Source organism: Crocodylus siamensis, chromosome 2 (genome assembly GCF_052110815.1).
Source record: "Crocodylus siamensis isolate JL-2025a chromosome 2, ASM5211081v1, whole genome shotgun sequence".
Classification (NCBI taxonomy): Eukaryota; Metazoa; Chordata; order Crocodylia; family Crocodylidae; genus Crocodylus; species Crocodylus siamensis.
This window is the reverse complement of record NC_143396.1, coordinates 170,187,152-170,213,290: the sequence shown is the minus strand read 5'-3', so window position 1 is coordinate 170,213,290 and position 26,139 is coordinate 170,187,152. Positions and strand designations below refer to the sequence as shown.

The window sequence follows — 26,139 nt, the reverse complement described above, 5'->3', positions numbered from 1 at the left end:
GGAATGCAGGCAGGCATTGTCAGAGCAGTATGTTTGGGGCACCAGGCAGTGAAAGCGGGAACCTGATGGAGGCAGGGGGCTGTACAGCTGGGGGGTTGCTCACTGTAGAAGGTGGAGAGTGCCATGGGCGGCTTGCTGCTGAAATCATAGTGTTCGTAATCAGAATCGGAGTCCTCAGCGTTGGGGATGGGCACGGCTGGCATCTCTGCAATGGGGACCAATGAGGCATTGGTTATCAGTTGATGCATAAGGACTGCTTTCTTCAGGCTCCTAGAGCAGGGTGCCCAGCCTAGGGCCATGGCATCCCTCCATCCTGACCCTGACTAACATGGGCTACCTGCCCCCCCAGAATCTCCTGGGGTGCAAGAGCCACAGCTCCCTTGGGTAGGACTGGGCCTAGATTTATGTGTGTGAAACATGGAAGCTGGGAACAAGGCAGGGAGGACCCAGCATGCTGTGTATAGATTGGTCACCACAGTTACCTGGCAAATATGCCACAGGCTGTGGACCTCAATCTGGGTGCCTCTGGTATGACATAGGCAGTGAAAGAGGAAGAAAAGCTGAGAGGTGGGGACAAGAGGCGTTGAAGGGCAGATGAAGAAGGAGTAAGTAGAAGGATGGGATGTGGGGGAGGGGTAGATGGGAAGGTTGGGTGTAGGGAGGGGAAATGTGTGGGCAGGGGCATTGGGAAGGAAAGGTAGGGCAGGAAGAGTGGCATTGCTACCTTGTACTCTGGAGACACTGGAGGGGATTTTCCTGTAGTCATTGGAAGCCCCTGCAGGCATGTCCTGGCTCTGAGTGCTGTGGTTCATCAGGACTGGGCCCCCTCCCAGGGAAGAGGACACGGCATGAGCTGTGGAGAGACAGGGAAGGTATTCTCATTGGGCCTGTCAGTGGTAGGCACAACCAGGGCAGTACCCTCACCACACCCTGACATGTGTGTGACATATCTCAGGTCTGCCTCATGGTTCCCATCCCTGACCCTGCAGCTTCTGGGATCTGGCTCATCCAATCAGTCTGGATACCAGTATTTCTCAAGCTGTTTCCCCAGACCTCAACAAAGTCCCAAAGGTATCTTGGGAACAACGAGAAACAACTTAAACTTGGGGTTGCTTCAAAAACACCCTAAGCCCTCCTATCATCCCTGCCCAGGGAACGGTAAAAAAGGAGCAGATGAACTGATTCCACTGGAGCAACACCAGTTTGTCTAGACCATTGTCTCCAATGAAGAGACACTGATTTACACCTGTGGAGGCTGTTGTCCCATTCAACGTTACCCCATAGCTTGGGGCTGCTATGGGGCCCTGTTCAGATGATGACAAGCTCACGGGATCCATACTCTAGCCAAGGCAAAGCCCCAGCAGCATGAAACACAGCAAACACCACTGTGGCAAAGGGCCAAGATGTGATGTCCCCTTCTATGCCCAAACTCCTCAAGCAAGACCCCACCCTAGCCCTGCCCCAGGCATCACAGCTACCGTGTTTCTTCCTCATCCTCAGGAGGGCAGCAGTGAAAGCCAGCATGGTGATGAGAAGGATTAGCCCCAGGATAATAATGATGATGAGGAGGGTCCAGTGAGAAGGCAACTTGGCTTCCAAGTTCAGATATCCTGATGTAGCTAGAAATGAATGGGGTTGGAAGCAGAGGGGAAGAGAGGATTATGGGTGTGAAGAGAAGTGAAGATGGAAAGAGGAAGTGAAAGACAGGCAATAAGTACACAATGCGCAGGGATTGCTGCTGGGTCCTGTCTAGGCCCCAAACCTGCCAGCTGTTTGGTGCCCTGTCTCAAATTGTTTTCAGTGGAGCTCTTAGTTTGAGGCAGTCCCCAAACCCTGGAGTCGTGAGGTTCTGGCAATGGGCTAAGTCAGGGGTCGGCAACCCCCGGCACGCATGATGAGCATGGCACGTGAGGCGATTTTGCTCAGCATGCCATGGCCAGCCCCGGCTCTGGGTAGCTGCTGGAGCCCTGGCTGCTCCCAGCAGGGCTTGCAGCGTCCCAGCTGCTTGCTGGGAGCAGCCCAGGCTCTGTGGCTGGCAGCAGCTACCCAGGGCCGGCTCCAGCCGAAAGGCTCCAAACAGCTGCACCGAGCTCTGGAGCCCTGGCATCAGCTCCGTACTGATGCATGCATCCACATGTTGGAGCAGGTGGTGGGGGAGGGGCCTGAGGCAGCGCAGCCCTGGTCTCTCCCCTGCTCCTGGTGACTGGGCTCCGGAGCCTGGCGCAGCTGTTTGTAGCCAGCCTGGGCTCTGGGCAGCTGCAGCAAGCAGCAGGTAGGTTGCAAACAGCTGTGCCGGGCTCCACAGCTCTGGCATCAGCTCTGTGCTGCCGGAGCCCAACAGCTGTTTGCAGCCTCCTGGCTGCAGCTGGCCCCAGCTCTGGGCAGCTGCTGCCAGCCACGGATCCAGGGCTGGGGGGCAGGGGACAGCAGGGCTGGGGGGGCAAGGGGCAGCAAAGCTGGGGGCAGGGGATTTGGCTGGGGGGCAAGGGGCACATGCAGGGCATCCTGCTATGTACCCCCTGCCCTCATTTTGTTTTTCTGGCATGCCAGCACTCTGGCACCTTCCAAGGTAGGCATTGTGGGGGTTATCAGCACTCCGACCAAAAAATGTTGCCTACCCCTGGGCTAAGTCTAGTGCCTTGCCTCAATCTCTCTCTAATCTCAAGGTGGGAAAGGTGGCTGAGGTGATGGGGCCAACTGTGTCCTGACAGCTCTTATCCTGCCAGCTGCCCTGTGCACGTGGGCCCTTGAAGTGAATGCCCAAGGCACAATTGTGGCTGCCACATGTAGAGAATCAGGTGGGAGTCAAGGCCGGGGCACAGTAAGAGCAGCAATGGTGAGTCCCTGCTCTTAGGGGGAAATGTGCTGATAGATGGAGCAGGGGGCACAGGCTGATGATCACCCCCAGCTTGCCCTCAGGCAGGCTTTCAGTGGGTTGCCCTGGGCAGAGGAGGTGATGCTGTGGAATCAAGTGAGCAGCTGGCACTCATCTGTGGCCAAGCCACAGTGAGAAGACCTGGTTGGGGGAAGGGAGGATGAACACTTACTTCCTGGGAGCTGGGGGCCACCTGGTATCATTGTTTCCAGCTGAAATGGGTCCAGCGAGCCCATGGAGCCTAAAAATCCACCGCAGAGAGTGGGAGAAGCATTGGTTAGCTGTGCTGGGCAGAGAGAGGTGGAGAGAAAGGCTGACCCTTGAGGGAGATACTCAGGGGAGCCCTTCCTCATTGAGGTGAGGGGTGGATGGACAAAGCTCTGTGTCTGCAAGGCCCCAGGGCTCCCCAATCTCACACTGTCCACCCCTCCACTACCCCTTCCCACTGCCAATTCTGGGGGTGAAATCCAGGTCTCCAGGTGAGAGCAGTGTTACCATTGCAGATCACGCCAGCAGCTCGGGACTGGTGGCACACAGACATTTTGTTGTAGTGCCAGATGCATTGGGCCAGAGAGGTCTCATGCCCCAAGCACTGGTAGTTCATCTTGCCCTGCAGTGTGTGGTTGAAGTGCAGCTGTTTGGTTGGGGGGCCACACCCCAGCGACTGGCACAACACGTACTGCTCCTCCAGATACCAGGTCCCATCGCATACTGTGTTCCAGCTGCCTTTGTAGTAGACTTCTGCCCGGCCAGCGCAATGGTCCTTGCCCCCCGACAGGCGCCACTGCTGATGCTCTGGGAGAGGAGAAGGGTCATTAGCAGAGAGGAAGATGCCCAGCCTGTGCCAGTATGGGTATAAAGTGGGTACCTGGGAAGTGGGTGGTCTCCAAGCCCTGAATCTGCTTGGAGAGCAGAAGGATTTACCCCTCTCCATCATCTACTCTTATTGCCTGTCCCAACTGCAGAGATAGACAGGACTGCTGCACCAGAGGACAGATGGAAAGGAACACTCCTCTAGATAGAAGAACACCACATTGGAAAGACAGGCAGACAAGAACACTCCACTGGTCAGACAACTGTTCAAGAGAGCTCCAGCAGACAGACAGACAGATGGAGGGCTTTACTCAAAAGACTGACAGGCAAAAGAACCCTCCTTGATGGAAACAAGGACAAAAGCAGTTCAGTGGACACACAACCAGATGGAAAGCCAGACCTGAGCACACCACGCCTGCATCTTCCTTGTGGCCACAGTCGTGGCTTCTCTCAGCGAGGCAGTCCCACAAGGAGGACTCATTCCCAACACAGCGAACCTCATCCAGGTGGATGGGGCCTGTCCCCTTCTGGAAAAAGGAGTTCCCTGGAGCCCGGATGGCCCAGCCACAGCTCAGCTGCTTGCACACAACATCAGCATCATCCATATCCCAGGCATCATCACACACGGTGCCCCAGATATCAGCCTCTGACACTTCCACGCGGCCTTCACAACGGCTTCCCCCGTCAGCCAGGCGCACGGCTCGGTGCCCTGCAAGAGATGAGCACAAGGGAAGTGACCAGTCCTCCCACAGAGGTGGCCAGCCCTCCCAGAGAGGAAACCCCAGGGAAGGCAGAAGGCTGGGGAAGGGCAGACACAGGTGGGGACAGGGTAGGAGTGCTGGATGGAGCTGCCTCAATTACAGTTCCTGGTGCAATATTTATAATGTGCTGAGCATCTTTGGTAACAGAAGTGAAGTGACCTATGGGAAACTCGGTGACAGAAGGTCCTGGTAGGTCCCTGGAAGGGAGGAGGAGGAGGAGGCAACACTCCCATGTCACTCAGAGGGCATTGATTTGGCCAGTGCATAGAGGCAGAGGAGGACCAGTCATTGCCCTGCATGAGGCAGGTTGCTGATAGGGATGGAGGAGCAGCAGAAACCTTCACTGTGCTGAGACCAGGGGGCTGAGATGGCTCCCCAAGGGTAGCAGGCAAGGGTCAGCTCTGGCTCTGTGGGACGTGGCCTCCTACCTGTGCAGGTGATATGGGCCAGCTCTCCACTGCAGCATGTCCTTGAGACTGAGAGCTGCACGAGGCAGCGCTCCTCCTGGCTTTCCAGCCCCCCACAGCTGATGTTTATGGCTGGGCAGCTCTGAAAAGTGTACAGGGGTTCTTTCTCTGCTGGTGCTGACTCCTGCTTCGCCACACCACAGTTCAACTGTCTGCAGACTGCATGAGAAGCCTTCATGCTCCATGAATCCCCACACGCTGGCAGCCACATCCCATGGTAATGGACCTGCACGGTGCCCTTGCATGTGCTGCTACTATTCACCAGGCGAAAGGGTGTCTCCTTTGAAAGTCCTGTTGGGAAGCACATATTATTTCAGAGACCACCCAGGAGATGGGCCCTTAGGGCACCCTGCATAGTTGCAGGGGTGCCAATATGGACCATGCCTGGAGCAGCCCCAGTGCAGGTGGTGCCCTCATGGACTACCCTTTGCCAGGCTTGTTTTGAAATTCTCTGCTCCAGCTAGTGGGGCAGAGGGTGTCTGTTCACAAAGCCAAGTGACTAACACAATACCCTTTGTGAGCATGGCAGGTGAAAAACACGCTGCTACCTACACAGCTTCCTTCCTCTCTAATCAAAACATCATATAGATAAGTGCCAGGCACCCCTGGGTAGCCACAAAAAAACCCAGTAACCATGCTGTGACACCCTGCCTCGCTAAAGAGGAATCCAGCAAGGGGGTGTACTGCAACAGAGTCTTGGTATCCCTGCCACCACTCAGTGCCTTACCTGTGGCATCAGGAGCCACTGTCCTACCATCCTTCCTCCTTTGGGCACTTCCATCATCCAGTGTTGCCGGTAATACCCAGCCCATCCTTGCTCCAACTGCTCCTGGCTATTGTCCCCCCTCCTCTGTGGCCAGCACTTGTGTGTCCAGATTTCCTCATGAGGAGCCAGAAGTTTCCAGATACAATGTGTGGCCAACATCCTGGACAAGGGAAACCCTTGGTATACGCTACCCCAAGCCCTGACCACGGGAGAGTTGCATATTGCAAGGGCAAGGGGGCTTTTCCCCAAAGCATCCTCACCTGGTTCTGCATGCATGTTCCCATCACTGCCACGTGTGATGTTCTCAGGGAAGGCAGAAGGCACCACTGACTCCGGTCGGCCTGGGACAAACACAGAGAGTCTTAGGCTGGAGTGAGTTTTCCCACCTGGTGCCAGTACAGATCTCCTGATGCTCACTAGGGATGCACACTCAGGAAACCTCCCGGCCTGGACCAGTCTCTGGTGCTTAAAGGGCAGCTGAGCCAGCAGCTGCATACACCAGATGTTGACCTGAACCCAAAGGTAGCTCTGCGGCTTGCTAAGTTGGGCTGCAGATCTTAGGAAAACAGATTTCCTGCCCCTGGCCAGTACATGACTTAGTCACAGCAAGTGTTAAGGAATCTTTGGGGCGTGAGGTATGTGAGAGTTATGAGAGCAGAAAAAATACTTAGGTAGATAGACACGTATCTAGGGCGAAACTGGTGTAAGCAGGAACAAGTCCTCTGACTGACAACTGGAGTTGCAGTTGTACATGCTTGATGTGCATTTGGCCTCTGAACCTCAGTTCTTCCAGCTTCATGTAACTTCTGAAGTGCGTGCTATCAGGGTTTGCAACCAATCACCCACTCGCTGCACCTCCAGGAGCCACCATCTTACAGAGGTTCCGGTATGCTCACAAATGGCTGGCGGTTGCTTCCTCTTGGGTTACTTTTTATACTGATTTTTGCAAACTGTTTGCAAACTGAAGGCCAGATGCTCATCTGATATAAACTGACTAGACTCTCTCAGCCCCAGTAGCACCAATTCATCCCCACTGAAGGCCCAGATGAGAGCATGAAAGAGCTCCTTTGCTAACCAATTCACTCCAGGAAGCTTACAGAAAGTGCTCACTTCTTTCTCCTTCAGGGGGAAAATCCCTCAGAATAGAAAAGGGTAGGGAGCAAGTAAGACAAATGGACCCTGATCTCATGGAAGAAATATGTTAATTTGATGCCATTTCGGATAAGCCCCGATTAGCTGGAGGTCTTGGAGGACTGCTGAAAGCCACCAGGAAAACATGCTGTTGTCTACAGAGAACCCAGATGCCACAGTGCTGTGGCCCCCATGCTCTGCTGGAGCAAAGTAGAGCATCTGCTCTCAGCATCCCCATCTCAGACTCTGCAGCAGCACTAACCCTAAAGCTTTGCTCCTGCTACCATGGGTGAAGCAACTGGCCTGGGACTGCCCTGGAGTACAGTCCTGGGAGCCAGATTTGTCAGCGCTCATCTCTCGGTGTGTTCGATTGGGAGGCAGTGAGAAAGCTCCCAATGCTCAGGTATGCCCCTGTGATGATTGAGAAGGTCAAAGGAGCCGAGCAGACAGGCCTGGTTTCACCAGGGACACAAGGGAAACAACAGCTGATCCCTGAAAGCGCTCACCCGCTAAGCATCCACTGATGTGTGCCAGATCCTTGCTGCTGTGATGTGACAGTGATACCCTGACCACAAGGCCCCAGGTGGTGTAAATCTATGTAGCACCATGGGCTTCAGTAAAGTAATGACAACTTACCCCACAGTAGAGGATTTGGGTCCTCCTCCCTCTCTTTGATTTGTGAATAGCCTCTTTTCCTTCACCATCCCGTACACGCAGCAAGCTTATCATCCTCCTTAGACCCCCCTGTTCCACTCCTATCCTTCCCAGTCCTCTCCAATCTCCTCTGATTTAGCCCCCAGTGCAATTTTACTACAAACAAGACCATTAACACTAACAAGGGATGGGAACCATCAGGAGTTGGGGCCTGACCAGTCTAGTGCCAGTTCCCACCAAATGAATAGGGCTTCTACCACCAAGTAATTTTGCACAGCGTGAACCCAGGGCTATGCATGTGCAGTCAATGATGGTTCAGTGTAAGAGTATGAGAATCTGGCCCTTTGTTGTGTGGTCACATACCTTCCCCTCTCTCAGCAGCATCTCAATTTTGCCTGGTCGGTTGTCAGCCTCCAGAGGCAAGGATCACACCAGGCCTATAAACTGCTTTGTACACCCACAACATCATTACGACCATTTTCCATGTTTCTCTGCTTTAGTCCATTTTATTAAGAGATAGCAGAAGATCACCTGCTCAATGATTTCATGTTCTGACGGTTTTCTAATCTGCTAAATGTTCCCTTGTATCTGCTTTTTTGCTGTCCCACCTCAGGCAGTACCTAATGCCAAATCCTAATGCCAAATGAAGAAATGTATCCCCCACTGCATTAGCGCAAGACTATATGCCCTGGAGAGAGCTTCCCTCCTGACTCTGCTAGTGAATAGTGCATGCCCTGAAGAAGCCTTGCAGAAGACACTATTTTGATTCTCTTAAGTGTTTATACCTTCTTCAAACTGGGTTTAGCCCTGACTTGTTGATACCTCTCTAGATATTGCATAGGCATCTGGGGGTGGGTGAGGGTGAGAGAGAGAGAAAGAGAAACAGGGGAAGTGGTGGGTGACCCCTGGGGTTGATGGGAAATAACCTGCTTTCTGGTGACTGGAAATGCCATCTATATGCCTTCCTGCTAGAAATGCTAACTGAGAAGCTGAGCTCCTTGGAAAACAGAAATACAGTGATGTCTCTTCCTGTTTGTCACTTACTACTGTTGATCTATGGGTTACATTTACACTGCAGAAAAGTGTACATTTAAATTGGGATTGGTGGATCAGAGTTAGCTAATTGGGGTTACAATAACAAGGAGGCCAAGGTTATTTGGGTTTCAGCTCAGCTTTGGCATTTCACCGGCAACCCCAGACTGGTCCCAAGGCTAGAATCTGAGCTGCTGAACCCAGTTAAAACTGTCTCATCTTTCCTGCTCTTTTAACCCAAGGTCAAAATATTCCTCTGAACTAAATTGCATCTACCTTCCAGACTCTATTTCCTTCTTGGCTCCCTCTGCTCCAGCCTTATCTCTCCTCCATCCATAGTCTTAGAGTGAGAGCAGCACCCCCCACCAGTGGCCTTATCACTTTCTGCCTTGCCAGCCTCCTTTTCCCTCATTGCATGAATGATGGCAGTTCCCAAAGTCCCAGAGAGGTTCATCAGCTCTCTGGAGGATGAAGGCAATTGAGGAGCCCGTGCTGGGTAATAACAGCAGAAGGGACAGTCTTGTGGTTAAAGCAATGGACTTCAAATCTTAGCTAGGTTTCTGCAGAATCTCTGGGTGATACTGGCAGGAGTCACTGAAAACATGAGGCATGCCACAGGTGGGCAAATGGGGGTGAGGGTCTTTTGGGCTGTCTCTTACTATTGTTTCACAGCACTGAGCACACTATTGTTACTATTGTAAGCACATTATTATTACTATTGTTACGCAGCACTGAGCACACTGGGGACCTGGCTTCTGTGTCTTTGCTTGTGCATCTCTGATTTAGTTTGATTTAGTTTGTCTATCTGGTGCAAAGTAGGGGTGTGAGAAGATTCGGTTGCCGATTCGATTCAGAGATTAGGCCTGATTTGGAGGCTGAATCACTGAATCTGAATCGAATTGGGGGACCAAAAAAACCCCTCCAAATAGATTCAGAAAAGATTCAGAAAAAGATTTGGAGATTTGGAAGGCAGTATTTCAGGGGAACAGAAACTGAGAAGAGGGAGGGGGAGCAAGGACAGAAAGACTGACCTCTGTAGCTGGCCAGTGACTGTAATCTTTCCCTGAGTCCCCTTCAAATCACAGTGCTCTGGTGGAGGGACGTAGAAACAGCATGTAAGCCTCTGTCTGCAGCCTTTCTGTCCCTTTTGTGAGCTGCTTCTGCCTGAGCACTGAGAAGGCCCCCTGTTACAGGCTACCATCCCTGCAGTTTTGACCCCACTGCACCTTAACACACACACAAAGTCATACGTCATGAGTTTTGCTTGTTAACACCTTGAGGTTCAGTTTCTCAGAAACCCCTGCACCTATCTCCTTGAAACTTGGCAGGGCTCATGCTTTCAGAAGGGGCTACCATCTCTGCTGTTTTCATCCAAATCTGCCAAAAATGACAAAGTTACAGGTATTTCAGTGATTCCCCATTATAGTCTATGGCTGAATCTCCGAATCGCTCTGAATCAGCATTGAATCTTCTGAAGCTGATCTGGCTGAATCGATTCAGGACAGTGATCCATATCTCCAAATTGAATCACTGTCCTCCAAATTGGCCAAATCTGAATCCAAATCAAATACTTCCCTATTCACACAGGCCAAGTGCAAAGCTACCCTGCCTTTGCTTGACATCAGACTAACGTCTGACCTGGCTTCTGACACCTTCAAAGGATGCCATAATATTCTCAGGAACTCAGGATGGGGAAGTCATGCATCTTGGTCCGCTGTGTCCTCAGGAATCCCTAATACCACTACTTCAAGCCAGCTCACACAATCACAGAGCGCAAACTAGAAACACCAACAATACTGTACACCATGGGTAGGCAATGTTTTTTTGGTTGGAGTGCTGAAAACCCCCACAATGCCTACTTTGGAAGGTGCCGGAGTGCCGGCAAGCCAGAAAAACAAAATGAGGGCAGGGGGTACATGGCAGGATGCCCTGCATATGCCTCTTGCCCCCCACCCAAAACCCCTGCCCCCCGGCCCTGCTGCCCTGTGCCCCACAGTCTTGCTGCCCCTGCCCTCCATCCCAGGCTCTGTGGCTGGCAGCAGCTACCCAGACCTGGGGCTGGCTGCAGCTGGGAGGCTGCAAACAGCTGCGCTGGGCTCCATATCTCCGGAATCAGCTCTGTGCTGGCGGTGACTGAATGGGCACCTTGGGGCTGGCTGCACTGCCCTGCTGTCTGCCCCAAGGTGCATGTGCAGTTGCTGCCAGCATGGAGCTGATGCTGGAGCTATGGAGCCCCATGCAGCTGTTTGCAGCCTGCCTGCTGCTTGCTGCAGCTGCCCAGAGCCCAGGCTGGCTACAAACGGCTGTGCCAGGCTCCAAAGCCCAGTCACCAGCTCTGTGCTGGGAGCAGGGGAGAGACCTGGGATGCGCTGCCTCAGGCCCCTACCCCACCAACCACCTGCTCCGACATGCAGGTGCATGCGTCAGTACAGAGCTGATGCCAGGTCTCCAGAGCCTGGCACAGCTGTTTGGAGCCTCCCAGCTGCAGCTGGCCCTGGGTAGCTGCTGCCAGCCACAGAGTCTGGGCTACTCCCAGCAGGCAGCTGGGACGCTGCAAGCCCTACTGGGAGCAGCGCAGGCTCCAGCAGCTACCCAGAGCTGGGGCTGGCTGTGGTGTGCCAAGCAAAATGGCCTTGCGTGCCATGCTCGGCACACGTGCTGGGGGTTGCCGACCGCTGCCCTACACCTTGCCACAGGTAAAAGCAGTGAAGATGAGAGCACTGCCACAGCAAGAAGAGGGAAGTATCTGGTTAGTCAGGAACCTGGGAGAAAGACCATGCTCCACAGTACAGAGGGAGGTAGCTCTCCTCTCCAAAAAATAGTCCAGGCCAATCTGACCTAGGGGAATTTGTCCACAAATTTGGTGATAAATACAAACCTGAGCAGAAGAGCAAGGCCCTCTAGCCATGAACCTCTAGGTTTATAAGAAGCAGCAGGAACATCGGCACTCTCTAGTTCAAAGCCTGTAGCCTTAGGTCTGGTCAACATCCCAGTGCTTTAAAGGAAAGTGAAACCGTTCCTCAAAAGCCAGTAGCATTCATGAGGGGGAAAAATCCTTCCTAGCCTTTACAGGTAACCAATAAAAGTCCTGAAGCATGGTGTTTTCACATACCTATACAATGCAAGATAGTGGTGCTACTAATACAATTATTAAAAAGAATGCATTATGCACCTTCCTGCCCTTAGTTAGTGACTTTTCTGGCAGGAGTTTGAAAATAGTTTGGTCTGAAATCCATTCATGCACAAACTTACTCTTCTCTCTCTCTCTCTCTCTCTTCCCCCTTGCAGGGTGAGCTACCCAGATGGAAATGATCACCTCTGAAAGCCCAAGGCTGAACGCTGATATTGCAGCTCTAATACCCAAGGATCAACCCCAGTCCAGAAGAACTGCTGCATCCATGACAGCTGGCGTGCACCACATGGCAGGGTAGCACTGGGCCCTCAGGTGCCACTGCACAAGCACAAGTACATTTTGCATGATACTTAGTGAAGTCGACACTGCTGGCATCTTGCGATCTTGCAAACGTGGCCAGGAGGGGAGGGGCATGGGGTCAAGAACAAAGCACATCGCCTGAAATCACTCTGATTCTGCTGACAAGGATATGAGACCTCCTGTTGGCTTAGAATTTGTCCCTTCGGGCATAAGTCTGGGCCAGAGCGTAAAATGATTCCTGTTCTTGTTTTCTTTCCAAACAACCAGGACTTACAAGAATGTTTGGTGAGTCAACCTTGACTGTAAAGCTTCCTTCCCCTCACTGCTGTCCCCACTAAACTGTACTGTGCTCCCATATCACACGCCATTGCTGGCTGTCCACACAAGTGTCAAGTAGTAGAATCTCACCATCCTCCCAGCCACCAACCCCACAGGTCAGATGAGTTTTGTTACCCTGAACCAGGGACTTTGGAGTTAAAGACAAGCCCACAGCCTGGTACAAAATCCACACACCTCAGAGGGAGCTTTTCTATTGAATACCAGGAGCTCTGGGTCAGGGTCTAAGTCAGTAGCCCAAGGCCCAACAGTGAGTCTTCCCCACTAACTCTTAGCCCCATGTGTTAGCTCACCCCCTGTATAGACCTCCCTTCTTCTCCTTTACACCTTCAAGTGATGAAGACACCTGGTGATCAGCACGGAGTCCAAAGATTGAATTCCCCTTTGGGATCTGGCCCACCAACTCAAAAACATTCATGCTGGTTTACCCCATCTCCATATCTGGCCCATCACAGCAATGCCACCTTATCCAAGGCAGGGAGCTTGCCCAATGGAAGTGAAGCTTAATTACACCAGCCATGGATTTGGCCTATTGACTCCAATGGAGCAATGCTGATTTACACCACTCCAGGATCCTGCCCACTGACTCACAGTGGAGCCCGGACAAATTCACACCTGCAAGAAATCTGTCTTGGTGACACTGATGCTTGCATTTTGGCCCTTTATCTTCCATGCAGCAACAGTGATTTACATCATCAGGGCCCATGGGGGTCACAGGGGATTCCTGTAAGCTGTTACCCCATGTGAGCTTGAAGCTGAGAACCCAGCCTCCAGTACTGCAGATGGCTGTTGTGTAACTGAGCTGTAAAGGTGTGAGTGCACGGTGTTTGTTGCTGGCTCCTCTGCCCTCCCCCTGTATCACCTCTGATTTTTGCACCTGCCTCTCTGCTTAATGGCCCTGCTTCCTGGCTGCCCTGTCAGATCAGCTAAGTATGGGGTAGAGGCTCCGTTCTCTGAGAAATCCACAGATCCTCACTAGAGACCTGGGCCTGATGAGTTTGACACATGGCTAAATGTGGGAGGCTGCACAGGGTCCAAACAAGACTGGGCAGAATGAGAGAGCCAGATGCTTAATGGAAGAATATTTATAAGCTGCTTGGAGAGGATCAAGCTAGGAACCCTACAGAAATCAACATAAAGGGGGAACATTTGCAGGGTGAAAATACTCCTAAAAGAGAAGCCGTATAGCTATAAATCATTAGCCTCCTTATGATATGCACTTTTGTCCTCCCCTTCACCTGAGGCTCCCCAGCCCTTTAAAATTGCATTATTACTTATTATTATGGTTGCTGATTGAAAACTATTTTTCACTGAAACCTTTTTCCAGAGGGAAATTGGGTTGTTGATTAAGCAATATTTTTTTTTGCTGAAAGCATTTGCTTTTCTTTTTTCAAAGCCAATTTCTCCTTAGAAAACAATCAATCCTAGAAGCTGGCCATTTTTATCTGTTTTTTGTGTTTTTCAATTTTTGACCAAAAGTCAACATTCCCCATGAAGAGATGAAGCACACATAATTTTCCTCATCATCTCATTAGCAGAGCAGCAAGAGTCCAGTTGGGCTTGGGGCCTTACGGCCTTGGGCACGGCACAGCCATATAACCAAAAGATTATTCCCCCATGACTCCTTCCCCTGAGAAATAAGGTCCGTATCCACAAAGATATTTAGGTACCTAACTCCCATGATATCCATGTTAATGGTGGAGACATGTAGGCTCAGGTACCCATGAGGAGTTAGGTGCATAAACCCCTTGAGGATCTGGGCCAGAGAAATTTAATTAATTAATTTCCAAGTTCACCCAGAGAGTTACTGTCAGAGCCAGGAAGACAACCCAGGATTTTTTAGCTCACGTTTTTGTTCTGAATATCAGGCCAGCCCTTTATTGTGTGAGTGTCTGTGGGGGGCAGCAGAGGGGGCAGGAAGGAGTCAATGAGCCTCAAAATGACTGAAAGTTCATTCCGTGGCTGACTATGGTAACAAGTAATTGTGACTTGTGATATGCATGTTAAAGAAAATCTAGGTACACTACAGAATTGTCAATGTGAGCATTAAAAAACAATCAGTTACACCTGACTGTCCCCTAAAATCATGACATTAGCTTAAAAATAATACAGATTGTTTGTTTTTATTTTAGAAGTATAACAAGCCATTTTTGTGTCCTGGTATCAGCCGCAGCTGGGTTTCAGCTGAGGTGGTAGCCAGGCTGGTAGTGGCTACCAACTATGTGCCCTCTCTATGTCTATGCCCTGCCTTGGTGCCCTACTTACCCACCCCTATTACGCCTGTGTATTGGCCTTCTGGTTTATGAACCTTTTGGCAGGACTCGCATTTTTGAGATTTCCTCCTCCAATGCAAGGGCTGAAGACTTTCATTTTTAAATGAAAACTGAGACGCTTATGGAATAACATGACTCTGGGAACTGGGGCTTTTAGAAAAACAACAGGTAACATGGGATTCACAGTGCAATCATGACAATTGGCCACCTTGTCCTTGATACACTGAGACAGATTCTGGGATGGTATAAATTGGTAGAATTCCATGGAAGTTGATGAAAGCCGGCTGAGGATCTGGCTCTTGGCAATGAGTCATTAATTTAGTGGCAGTCCGTTCCTTTTGTTGAAAAACAAACGAATGAACTTGAGGTGTTAGAAAAACTTAGGAGGAGGAAGGTGAATCGGTTGATTCCACTTTTCAATGAAATGTTGAAATTTTCCAATAACAGAGCTTGTCAGAAAACAGGAACAAGCAACTATTTCTTGCCAACATTGCAAATATCTCAGAGTTTTCCAACCAGTCCTAGCCATGCTGTGGTATGGATAGGCCGTTACCTATTCTGGAGTGCACCTCAACAACTGAGAACCTTTACACTTGGTGATGGATGCTCATCCACTTGTCACAGAAATAGCTCATCCTGGCCCTCAGTATCAACAGTCCTTAGCACCCAACAGCACTCTCTGTTCTTATATTTTTCTTGTGTAATCAACATAACTGAATAATTATCATGGCTTAGGCCCCAGTCCTCTAAAAGTGATGTGCATGATTGATGCACACAAGAATTCTCATAGAAATGGGTCGATTTGCAAGCTATAAATGAAATGTGTACTCAGCTTTTTGCAGGATCCAGGCCCTTGCTTTTCAGGGAAAGAAGGCAGAGAACACAGGACAAGCTAAGATTATGCCCGTACCCTCAGCTGGTGTACAACATCTCATATTGATTTATACCAGCTGGGGACCAGCCAACGGAGGGCAATCCACTTGGAGGGTCTTTATTGATTCAGTCTAAGGCCTAATTGTTTGCAGCCCCGTGAGGCAGAACTGAGGAATATGCTGGGACATCATATGAATCTCAAGCACATTAGTTCAGTCCCTCTCAGGGAACCTGGGGAGATGACACTAACTCAATTTGCTCCTGATCAGGGACTGTGGCTCTTGCATAGCCCAGGGACACATGCAAGAACCAGTGGAGTGTTTTCCCAGTGTGGCCATCAATATTTGAGGGAGAACATTTTGGGCATGCCAAAAGTCCTTCATTAAAAAGGTCTTCAATGACAGCGCCAATTTTGGCAAAAATATAGCTCTGCTTCATTTGGGCCCACTACTCAAGGATACTGCTGCTTCTTTCTAAGGGGTACAGGTGACTTGATAAAAGACTTGTGCAGTGATAGAAGTTGTAATTTAGAGATGGTCCCTAACTTAAGAGACTGCAGAAGTTGAGAGCTGATCCCTCATTTAGAGTTAGGGTCTGCAGGGGCTTGCCTGCTCCACAATAATGTTTCTGTTTAGTTCTTCTCATTTGTGCTTGACTGTCTTTAGTGAGCCCGGTGATCATTACAGCTTGAAAGCACCTGATGGGAAGGTGAAGGGCATAAGGGAAAACATTTCTGGGAGTTACCTCTGCTGAGACAAAGAGTTACAGCTGGATGCTGAGAACGGAGGAATCATCATGAAAACATAGCAGCCTTTAGTTAGTAGTGAGGTCAGATATGCAATGGGGTTAGGCATGCTGGTGCCATCTCTGTTCACCATGACTAGAGGAGCACATCATGACCACCCATGCTGGTCACAGACATCCTAGATTTTCTGGTTTCCAACTCCCCACCCACTGGTAAAAATAAAGGCCCTTGGCTCTAACTGCCAAGGTTTTCCAGAATGTAAAGGCATCCCTGGCCTTAGTTCATGGGGATATAAACAAGGCCCTGTGTGCTCCTCACACACCAGGGCTAAACCCTGTGGCAATCGTCCCGACACTGTGCAGCAACATTCACATAGCTGAATGCTGCAAGATACCGGTCAGCAACAGCTCATTAGAAGGAGTCGCTGACTTATGTTCTGGTAATGACTATTGTCAACAATGATAATTATCAAGGATTTCTCTCCCCCCACCCCACCACCACCTACCTATGCTCTCCATAATGCACAACCCTCTAATCTCCATCTTTGCCTTCCTCCTCCCTGGACCCTTCAACCTGCCATCAGCTGGTTCCAGTGTGAACCATCTTAGAAGCATACACAATAACCCCATTAACACCCCTGGCTGGCAAAGCTTCTGAGCAAGAAGTAGTTGCAGGCAGGTCAGAAAGGCAGAAAACAAAATGTCGGGTGCTCAACGGCAACAAGATGGCAGATCCCACAGCTGAAATGCCGAAGGCTGGAATCACTGTCTTCACAAAAACCCAGCTAGGATGAATGGGGCTGACTACCTCCTTGAATTCTTCCTTTGGGCCATCTGGACACTCAGGCAGAAATCACTGCCTCCGTTCTGCTCACTTCCCTTTATCAAGGTTGTAGCAACAGCCAGAAGCACTGGAAACCACAGGGTGAATTCCAGGGCAGCAACATACTGGAATGGGAGGGGTGAAATACAGCAAAGCCAAATATAGGCTGGATATCTGGAAATCTCTTTCTGGGGGTAAATCTTTACAACTTTGGAACCCTCCTTCCAAGCAAAGCGGGGGACGCCCCATCAAAGCCAGAGTGGACAAGATGCTGCTGGGTGCACTGAAGGGAAACAATCAGACACCAGCAGTTGAACTAAAGGACTGAGCGGATCTGCTCCATCTTTCGCTCACTGGGCTGAGTGATATGCTCTTTCCATCAACATACTCATTCTCACAGCAAACGTTCACAGTGATGATGCCATTGCTGTCCTGCTGAGTAAACTGTCCTGGATTGCTCCAGCCATATGAATGACTTCCAAACTAAATTAAGCCCTTTTTGACTCCAGCCCTTCATCTCTGCTTTTAACCTCAGGACCCCAGAATAAATGCCCCTCTGCAGCATGTTGAACTGGGTAGGAGCAGCCCTGTATTTGTAGGATGACCCTCTGGCTCCTCTGCCAGCCGGGGTGGCTCTGACCTGGCTCAACATGCTGCAGTCCCAGGTGCACGTGTACACACAGCTCCTGGGAGTAATAAACTCTGGTGTGATATGTGCCAGAGTTTATTGTATCACATTAATATGCATGTGTAAACATACCCATTGAAGACCTGGTCTATAGCTACCGAGTTTCCAAAGTGGCCTCTGATCCTGAGTGTAGACCTTGAGGTTCCTACAGGGTTAGATTCATGGGGGTGCCCCACAGCTCAAAGTAAAGACAGCTCCCAAATACCAGGCTCAAGACACCTCCAAGTAGAGACCCCTGCTCCTTCAAATGCCAGTAAGTGGTGTCCTCCCTATGGTACAGGAATAGAGGGTGGCAGGACCTTCACATGCGAGCTTTGTAAAGCAACTGGTCCTTTTCATGCTGACCAGTCATACCCCCCAGAGCACAATAGTCACCAAACACCCAGTTGCCTTTCTGGTTTGCAGGCAGCTGCTGTTGCTTGTACTTGTGAAAAATGACAGACACCTAAGCCAGGGCTGTTTTTAAAAATGAGGTCACTTTATCCATTCCATGGCAATGCAGGCCTGCGCCCCTGCATCCTTGAGTGCTCTGTTCCTTCCAACTGAGCAACAGGCCTTCCACCTCTTCGTCCCCCCAGGGAACCAATTTCACAGTCTAATAGAGCTCATTGTCAACGTGGGTTTATTTTAGACTAAACATACTTATCTCTTCCCCACTGATAGGTTATGCCCTAGGGGGCTTGTATCATTTTAGTCTTGTCTCTTTGATTCTATCCTCTCTCTTTCCTCATTCTCTTTTATTTTTATTTAACTTATATGGACGGCCTGTTTTTAGTGAGGGTTTTTAGTGGAGAGCAGACAGCCCCGCTGAGCTGCAGATCCCCCATCCGTGAATGCTTTGATGTCTATCGCTGGAAATGCTACACGTTCTGAATTCATTATTCTGCTTTTCCATTTCAGTGGATTTATGCCAGGGAATAAGGCAAGCTAGGGTGCTTCTACTGTGATGGGAGTGGAATGATTTTCTGTAGAAGACATAACACGAAGAATCACCTTTCTTATGTCCATGAGCAGAAAACTGGACCTAACCTTCCTTTTTCTATGCATTACTTTGTATTGGCCCAGTAGTTATGACACAAGTCAGGGACCAAAGAAACCCATTCCTTGCTCTGTATACCCTCAGGAGAGGCATCTATCTCTCTCAGCTACCCCATCTGTACAGCATTTTTCTGCTTCACGTGGGTGTTTAAGAAAGGCCCAGATGCTCTAATAATGGAGGCTGTATGAATGTACCTACTGCCTGTTGGATGAAGATAAGCATTAGCCATTTAGAGCCTTAGGTACTTAATATAGTGATGTATTTCAGCTCTTGTGCTAAGATGGGTATGAACTGATCAGATTGAGGGATTTCTTAATAAAAGGGCAGCAGCAAAACTGTGCACACAGGTCAAATGTTAAAATGAATCCTCGGCATAACTGCTGATTTCAAGACTTCAGACAATGGTCTGTGATAACCTGTGGTTATCTTTATAGATCTCACAGAAAATGTGTTCTATATTAGCTATACCACAACCATCAAGAAAGATGCATACTATTCTTTCATAACGTGAGATTTACCACTGTTGTATTCAATTGTTCCTTATTGTTTCAAAGCACATCAAATATATTAAGCTAATGTTGTTAACATAAAATCTATGTGATGTTAGAGGTATAAAATGCACTTAAAACACAGAATGGCTTCTTCCTTCACTTATAAGGATGTTCAGTATAACTGGTAACAGAAAAGCAAGAGATGCTATGTAATGTATACAACAAATAACTGAAGTGAACACCATTAATTAAGTTAATAATCTCATGCCGGGATATTCAGATCAATAATAGCCTACAGAAATGGAGCATTTGTTATTATTAATCATTATATGGCACTGGCATTCTATACAATGAATATTCCTGATTAAAGTGCTTATAAATCCTACTATTATTTTTATCAGTTGATAGGGTCTTCATGTATCAAATTCGTTAAACTATTGCTAGCATGTATATATTGGGATGCATTTACCTGAGTGTAACTGTGCTAAAGTCCAAAGTGTTCCAGAAAGGATAAATATGAGCAATATCTTTTTTAATATGAAATTATCTTGTGGAAATAAATAATTATCCAAAAATATACTGGGTCTGGGCCTTAGCTGGTGTAAAACACAATAATCTGTGGAGCTATAAGAATGTTTGTCTATGGATAATCTCATCTCTTGACATTTTACCATCTCAGAAAATTATTACAGGATATTTAAGAAAAAAATAATAGTAACATTTTTAGCAATGCTTTCTCTCATTTTTCTTCTGAATGGTCCCCAGTTTAGGAATAATGAAAATAAAGACGAGGGCAAAAATTAAACACGATGGTGGGCATGATGGGTTACAAAGCAGCGATGGATAATGATGCATTTGTTATGGATTTAACACTGGCAATAGGCAGGGATTTCACTGTCCTGGTAACTGCATCGTCTTGTTATGCAGGTCCGGCAGTGGCACGAGCTTGCCCCAACCCCATGGTTCTATACAGGGATCTCACAAGGATCCATTCTCAATATTTATTCCATATAAATAACAATCAGTTTTCATTATCCAGCAACACCAAACCCAGTTCACTTAAAAATGAAATTGCTTCAGACAAGGACAATGCTGTATCACCAAATTACACTCAGGGCCGCAGCAAGGAAGAAAGAATCCAGCAATACAGTAACAAGGAAACGAAGAGGCAGAAATAGCATGCACCATTGCACTGGAAACAAATGAGACTGCAATAACCAGTCAATCAATCAATAGTAATAATATCAGAGGATTTCTATGTTATTTTCAGCAGTAATCATTGTCCTGGGCATATCTGAGGTGTTAGAGGAATAGTAATAATATGAAGAAAAGTCTAAAAAAATTATAGGTTTTTTCAATTGTTACTCTTCTCATTAGAAGACTAGATACAGGAGTTATAAAAAAGAAGGAATACTTCATTGCTGGGTTCTCATTCCCATTTGATGATCATATCTAATTGAAAACGCAAGAAAAGACTGACAAACACTATCAGTTACAGAAAGAATTGAAGAAAGTCATAGGCAGGGAAAGTATGAATACCAATTGTTTGTGGAGTGCCAGGATCCCATGATGAGGTTATCACAAGAACAATGCACATATACATTGGAAAGCAGGTCTCTTACCAGACCATAGATTCCTCAGAAAGCACCACTGACGGCACTTCTAACTGACCGAGGAAGGTGACAGCATTCAAGACTCACTGGTCTAAGTTAGCCCCCCATTAGCAGTTGTATACCCCCTGTGATCCTGGTGGCAGAGGTAAGCAGCAATAAAAATGACATTGATAATGATGATGCAATGCTCTGAAGAACTGTACTAGCATTAATTAAGTGATTATGGGCCAGGTCCAGAGTTGGTGTAAAAGATGTAGCCACCCACCTTCAGCACAGACAGATTAATTTCCATCTGTTAAAGACCTGGCCCTTCATTTGGAAAAACCGTCACCCTTAGTTCGAAGGACTCTCAGATGATACATATGGAAAAGAATAGACTTTCTCTGGCATGACAGGCTCTGCAAGGAACCCCCTTTCCCCCAGGAAATAAACGCTGGCACCTTGTCTTCACTAGGAGAAGAAAAAGCTGATGGGGACTCCCTTAGGTGCTCTATTAAGTCCCCACAGCAGAGCAGAGCGGCAATGTACTGTCTCTCTTTCTCTCACCTGAGCAGGTCTTCTGGAACATGCCTCTCGGGAAGAAAACAGACATTTCTAAAATATCTCCCCTCGCTCATCTTTTGTTCCTCTGTTTGGATTATTCCCTGCTCCCTGGCATCTCCTCCAATATATCCCTATGTTCAGTCTTATGCCTAATGGATTCCCTGAATTTCACCTTGGGACCTCATAGACTTCCTACCCTAACGCAGTTCTGTTTCCAGGACAGGGGCTATGGTTGGGCTGGGCCCAGGACAAGAGTCCGCTTGCAGGTGCTGAGCTTCAGGTTAGGTGCGGAGCTAGAGTAAGAAGATCCATGTTTCCTTGGACAGGAGAGAATAGAAAAATCATGGTCATGTCCCTACCCTCACATCAAGGGGTGTGTATGCAGGGAGTGTAGCGCAGAGAGTTAAGGGGCCCAGGACTGTGATGTGCCATGGGTTCCAGAGCAGGGGAGTAAACATGGCTCTTGAAGGGTAGGGGAATAGAAATGCCATGGGGAGGGGGGGAAGGGGATGGGGCATGAGGCCTGGCATGCAGGGCACTACGTTTCTGAGGCATTTGATTTTCACCCTTATGCCTATGGTAGACCCAATCCTTCTATTATTGTTGGGAGGCCTACACAAAGTAAGTTAGTTAAAGCTTTCTAGCCCGTTCCTTTTGGAGCAAGAGACCGTGCTATGTAATCCCTCATGGCCTGTGGTAGCAATACCTCCTTGAAAGTTAACAGCCTCAGCATAGAGGCCTTGGACTGAATAAGACATGAGTAACGAACTCTCCTGTCTCCCTATAGATGGTTCACCACTCCAAGGCAGTGAGAAGGTCCATGGGTCAATGGGAGGCAGATCCCCCATCCTCTGGTATGCCTGTTCTGTGGGTTAAGAGCTTGCCCACCCCTGAATAGGGCAACAGAGCCCTATTGACTTGAGATGGGCAGATGTAAATTACTTGAATGGGGCTACGTTCAGTTGTCCAGGACAGGGCCTGAATCAGACACCATATGATGCAAAAGGCATCATGTACCCAGCTACCGAGAAGAAAGCTACCTGAATCTTGCAACCACGATTCAACCAAAGAAGATGAAAGGTTAAATTCATGGGGATCCCAGCATTAAGAGAAGGAGAGAAAAGGGGATGCTGAGAAGGAAGAAGTGGGTACCTGGTCTGGGTGCCGTCACGGAGAGAGCCAACAGGAACACCTGAAGCACATCCATTACTCTCACTGGCACAGGCTGGAAAAGAATTTCATCGTGGGTTGGGAATGGAGGGTCCAAGTAGTCTTCCTGCACTGTCTAAACCTTTTTCTTTTTCTTGTCTATGGTTTTTGCACAGAAAACTCTCTGCCTCTTTTTATTTTTCTGGCTTGTGGTTTTGGTTTTCAGGAAGCCAATTCAGCATCATATGGGTGGAAAGAGGAAGACCCGACTGGTGCAGAGCAGCTGCAGTGTTGACTGCTACACAGCAAAGTGCAGCAAGACAAAGAACAAATTAGTCGGGGGTGGGGGCGGGGAAGGGAAATGAAAACAACCTATGGGGATGGGACAGTGGCTGCATAGGCTGGGATCTACGCTGGGATCACCAGCTACTGTAGAACCCACCAAGTATCAGGCCATGCATGGGGGACCTCTGAGATCACACACAAAGACCAAGGGCTAGGAGTGGCCTGGGAATCTCCAGAAGTCATGTGCATAAGGGCAGTGTCCTTCTGTTCAGCTGCTAGGAGGAACTGCCAACTTGGAGCCAGTATTTGCTGCTCCTGGTATTTTCTGATATCAGTCACTGGGCTGGCATGTTGCTTGTGTCAGGAGCATTCTGGATGTTCTTCGGGAAACAAAGCCAGTGCTGTCTTTGGGTTTTAGACCTCTCTGTTCCTCCGTGGGACCAGCTTTCAGCTGGACGGAGGGCTTTGGTGTGGAAAGTACAAGTGTGACAAGGTGAACAGCAGCCTCCTGGCTTGTTGGAGTCTGATATCCTCCTACCCACAAGAGAAGCAACTGTTTGGCTTTCCTGCCATAGTATTTCATAGATTTTCTTCTGTCCTAGGCTCCTGCTATGAAACTATTGATAACAGCTTAAAGGCATTTGGCTCACAAAGCTGGCTAGATACTGGCAATCAGGTCTTGGGCGTCTGCCCACAGGTCTCTGAGCCAATGATCCCACGAAAGTTGCTAAATGGACCATGATATTCTAACAGTGCTTCTATAGACCCTTCAAATCTACCAGGTGAAACATGATTGAGAGAGCTCCCTCTTACACTGTGCTATTTGACTGTCAGTAGGAAGGGATTGATGTGAGGTGCTGTCACATCAAAGGGAACTGGTGACATGTCACGCATGCCTACCAGGCTGGAGACTCCAGGCCCAGCCCCTGCTGCATGGGGGTGCTTCAAACACCAGGGACAAAATGGCAACCAGGCACATGCTCCATCAAGCATTAACAGGCTGCCCTCTAGAGGAAAATAACGAACACCATGCCTATCCACTGCAGGACTGATGCTGCCTTATACAGGCAAGCATGGCCTAATGGGAATGAAGTGGATTCCTACCTACAAAGTTACTGATTAGCAGTAATATGGACCAAGGAATCCCACAAACTCAACACTATTTAAAGTCAAGCTCAGTGAAGTAATAAGATTCTTTCTACTATTTTGCCCAGCCTGTGTCTGGGTCTGCACCCCAGGATGGTGTGAAAGCCCTCCAGAACTAAAAAGGTGCATCACTACAAGCAGAGCTAACACACTAGGGCTCCCTACTGACATCTATAATACATTTATTTCCTTTGTGGGTTGGATACAGAAAGGACATCTTGCAGTGCATGCTCACCAGTAGGTGGGTTACCCCACGTTTAGCGGAAATAGGTCTTGTGTGAGTGGAGGCAGGCACTATTTCCAGGTGGGACTGGAAATGCCATATAAGAAAAATATGCTAAGACCTTGGTTCTACTTCTGTCATGGTCAACTGCTAAACCTGAAGTGACTTTTGTAATGCAGGACTGAGCCCTCTGAGTACATGAAGGTGAAATTCTGAAGGACATGGTAAAGCCCATCAAGCAATTCATTGTCCAGAGAAGGGAGATTAGGAGCATCTTCTCTCCTTGTTTCTTAACACAAGACTAAGAAAACATTCAATGAATTATTGTAAATATATACAATGTACTATCATACTGTGGAATGCACTGCTATCCAAAACAGCAAGATTCAAAATGAGACTTGACATTTAGATAAAGAAAATTTGGCTTTATTGTATGTAAACAATAAAATTGGCAGGAATATTACATCTCATACTTCAGTAATTAATCTGGTTTAAGTATTAGAGGCCAGGATACAACCTAGTGGGTGCATCTACATGTGCAGTTACTCCAACTGAATAAACTTTGGTGCAGTTCATGCCAGAGTCAGCTGCTCCTGGGTGCAGTGTTTACACATGTGCCTGGGATCACAGCAATTTGACCTAGGGTGGAGCAGCCCTGGGCTGGCAGTCGACCTGGGAGGTCAGCCCCAGGCCCTGGGTGGCAGTGTGGCGTGGTGGAGGGGCTGGCTGGGGCACAAGGGTGCTACAGTGTGGAGCTAGCTGGCAGGTGGCCCCTGCATTGCAGCACCCTCATGCCCCAGCCAGCCCTGGTCACCAGCTGCATGTGCATAAATGACCCTCCCATAGGATAGTACTTGTCCCAGACAGTACTATCCTCCAGTGTAGTTAATTAATTTACTGCACCCTAACACAGGTTAGACAGTGACACTCTCCTGCAGAGCTAATTAGTCAGCTCTGCAGTAAAGCTCGTGTATAGATGCACCCAGTATGGAGACAGATTATCCCATATCTGCTACGATGGAGGTTTTATACCTTCTTCTGTGGTACTGGTCATTCTCAGAGATAGCATACAAGGATAGACAGACCTCAGATCTGATCCAGTCTGTTAATCCCTACATCCCCAGATGCTTTAAACTGTAGGAGAGTTTGATTCTGGCCTTAATTTCTCTACTTAAGTCAGTTCTTGGGAGAAAGTTGCTCCCTTGGAACCAAGCACTGATTTTATTTATCCCCTGACATAGGGGTTTGCCTGCATGCTGTTTGTGGCCACTTCTGTGCAAGGACTCCTGTATACAAGGTACATAAAAGTGAGCTACTGCGAGAAAATACTGTGATCTTTGCATTACTTATTTTTCCTCCAGTGACAAGGGGAACTGCAAAGCCCTGAAATATATAACTGCTCATCAGAAGGCAAAAATATCTGTCTAAAAGTATATCAAATAATAGCTGACCTCCTTTAAGCCATATCAAGGACACATCACATGACAGATACTAAATAGCTATACACTATCTAAGAGACTGTTGAAGAACAAGTCATAATATACCCAGTTAACATAACTATGTGGGTGTATTTCTTTCAGCAGCTGCTGCTGAGATCCAAGCATGACAGATGAGACTGGATAGGAAGAGCTGTCTGCCAGATGTCAATTCACATGACACTGTTTCCATACAACCCAACTGGGATTAATTTTCAGAGTGAGGTTTCCCTGAGGCACTCTGTCAAACTGGGAGGAATAATGTGGGTATTTTACCAGTGATAGACAGTTGAGACATCACTATTTAACTATAGAGGGGGATATAAGAATAGAAGAGAAGATTAGAGCAGTAAAGCTTTTTTTTTTTAAATCAAAAACAATGTCCCCCTACCCCCCACCCCCGCAACAAGCTAACTTTGGGGTCCAAATGCTTAAATGGTATAAACCAGTGAAGACATGCTGATTTATAGAGGTGAAACAATACACCAGAAGTATGCCCACCATAA

The 26,139-nt window shown here is 48.4% G+C and overlaps 1 protein-coding gene across 3 annotated transcripts in view; it reads right to left on the bottom strand.

Annotated features, from left to right (window-relative positions):
* Nucleotides 1–22,795, bottom strand: part of CD6 (CD6 molecule) — a 28,194-nt gene extending 5,399 nt beyond the window's left edge. For 2 of the 3 annotated variants that reach the window (XM_090032224.1, XM_090032225.1), the window contains exons 1-9: nucleotides 22,508–22,795; nucleotides 5,943–6,023; nucleotides 4,878–5,207; nucleotides 4,089–4,397; nucleotides 3,371–3,670; nucleotides 3,048–3,116; nucleotides 1,479–1,619; nucleotides 725–853; nucleotides 104–205 (exon numbers count right to left, since the gene is read on the bottom strand). In XM_090032224.1, coding sequence (XP_089888350.1) covers nucleotides 104–205; nucleotides 725–853; nucleotides 1,479–1,619; nucleotides 3,048–3,116; nucleotides 3,371–3,670; nucleotides 4,089–4,397; nucleotides 4,878–5,207; nucleotides 5,943–6,023; nucleotides 22,508–22,562 — 1,516 coding nt within the window. In that variant the 5' untranslated portion in view covers nucleotides 22,563–22,795. The remainder of the gene's footprint in view (nucleotides 1–103; nucleotides 206–724; nucleotides 854–1,478; nucleotides 1,620–3,047; nucleotides 3,117–3,370; nucleotides 3,671–4,088; nucleotides 4,398–4,877; nucleotides 5,208–5,942; nucleotides 6,024–22,507) is intronic. The other variant, XM_090032226.1, reaches the window with a different exon arrangement.
* Between the last annotated feature and the right edge of the window lie 3,344 nt (nucleotides 22,796–26,139).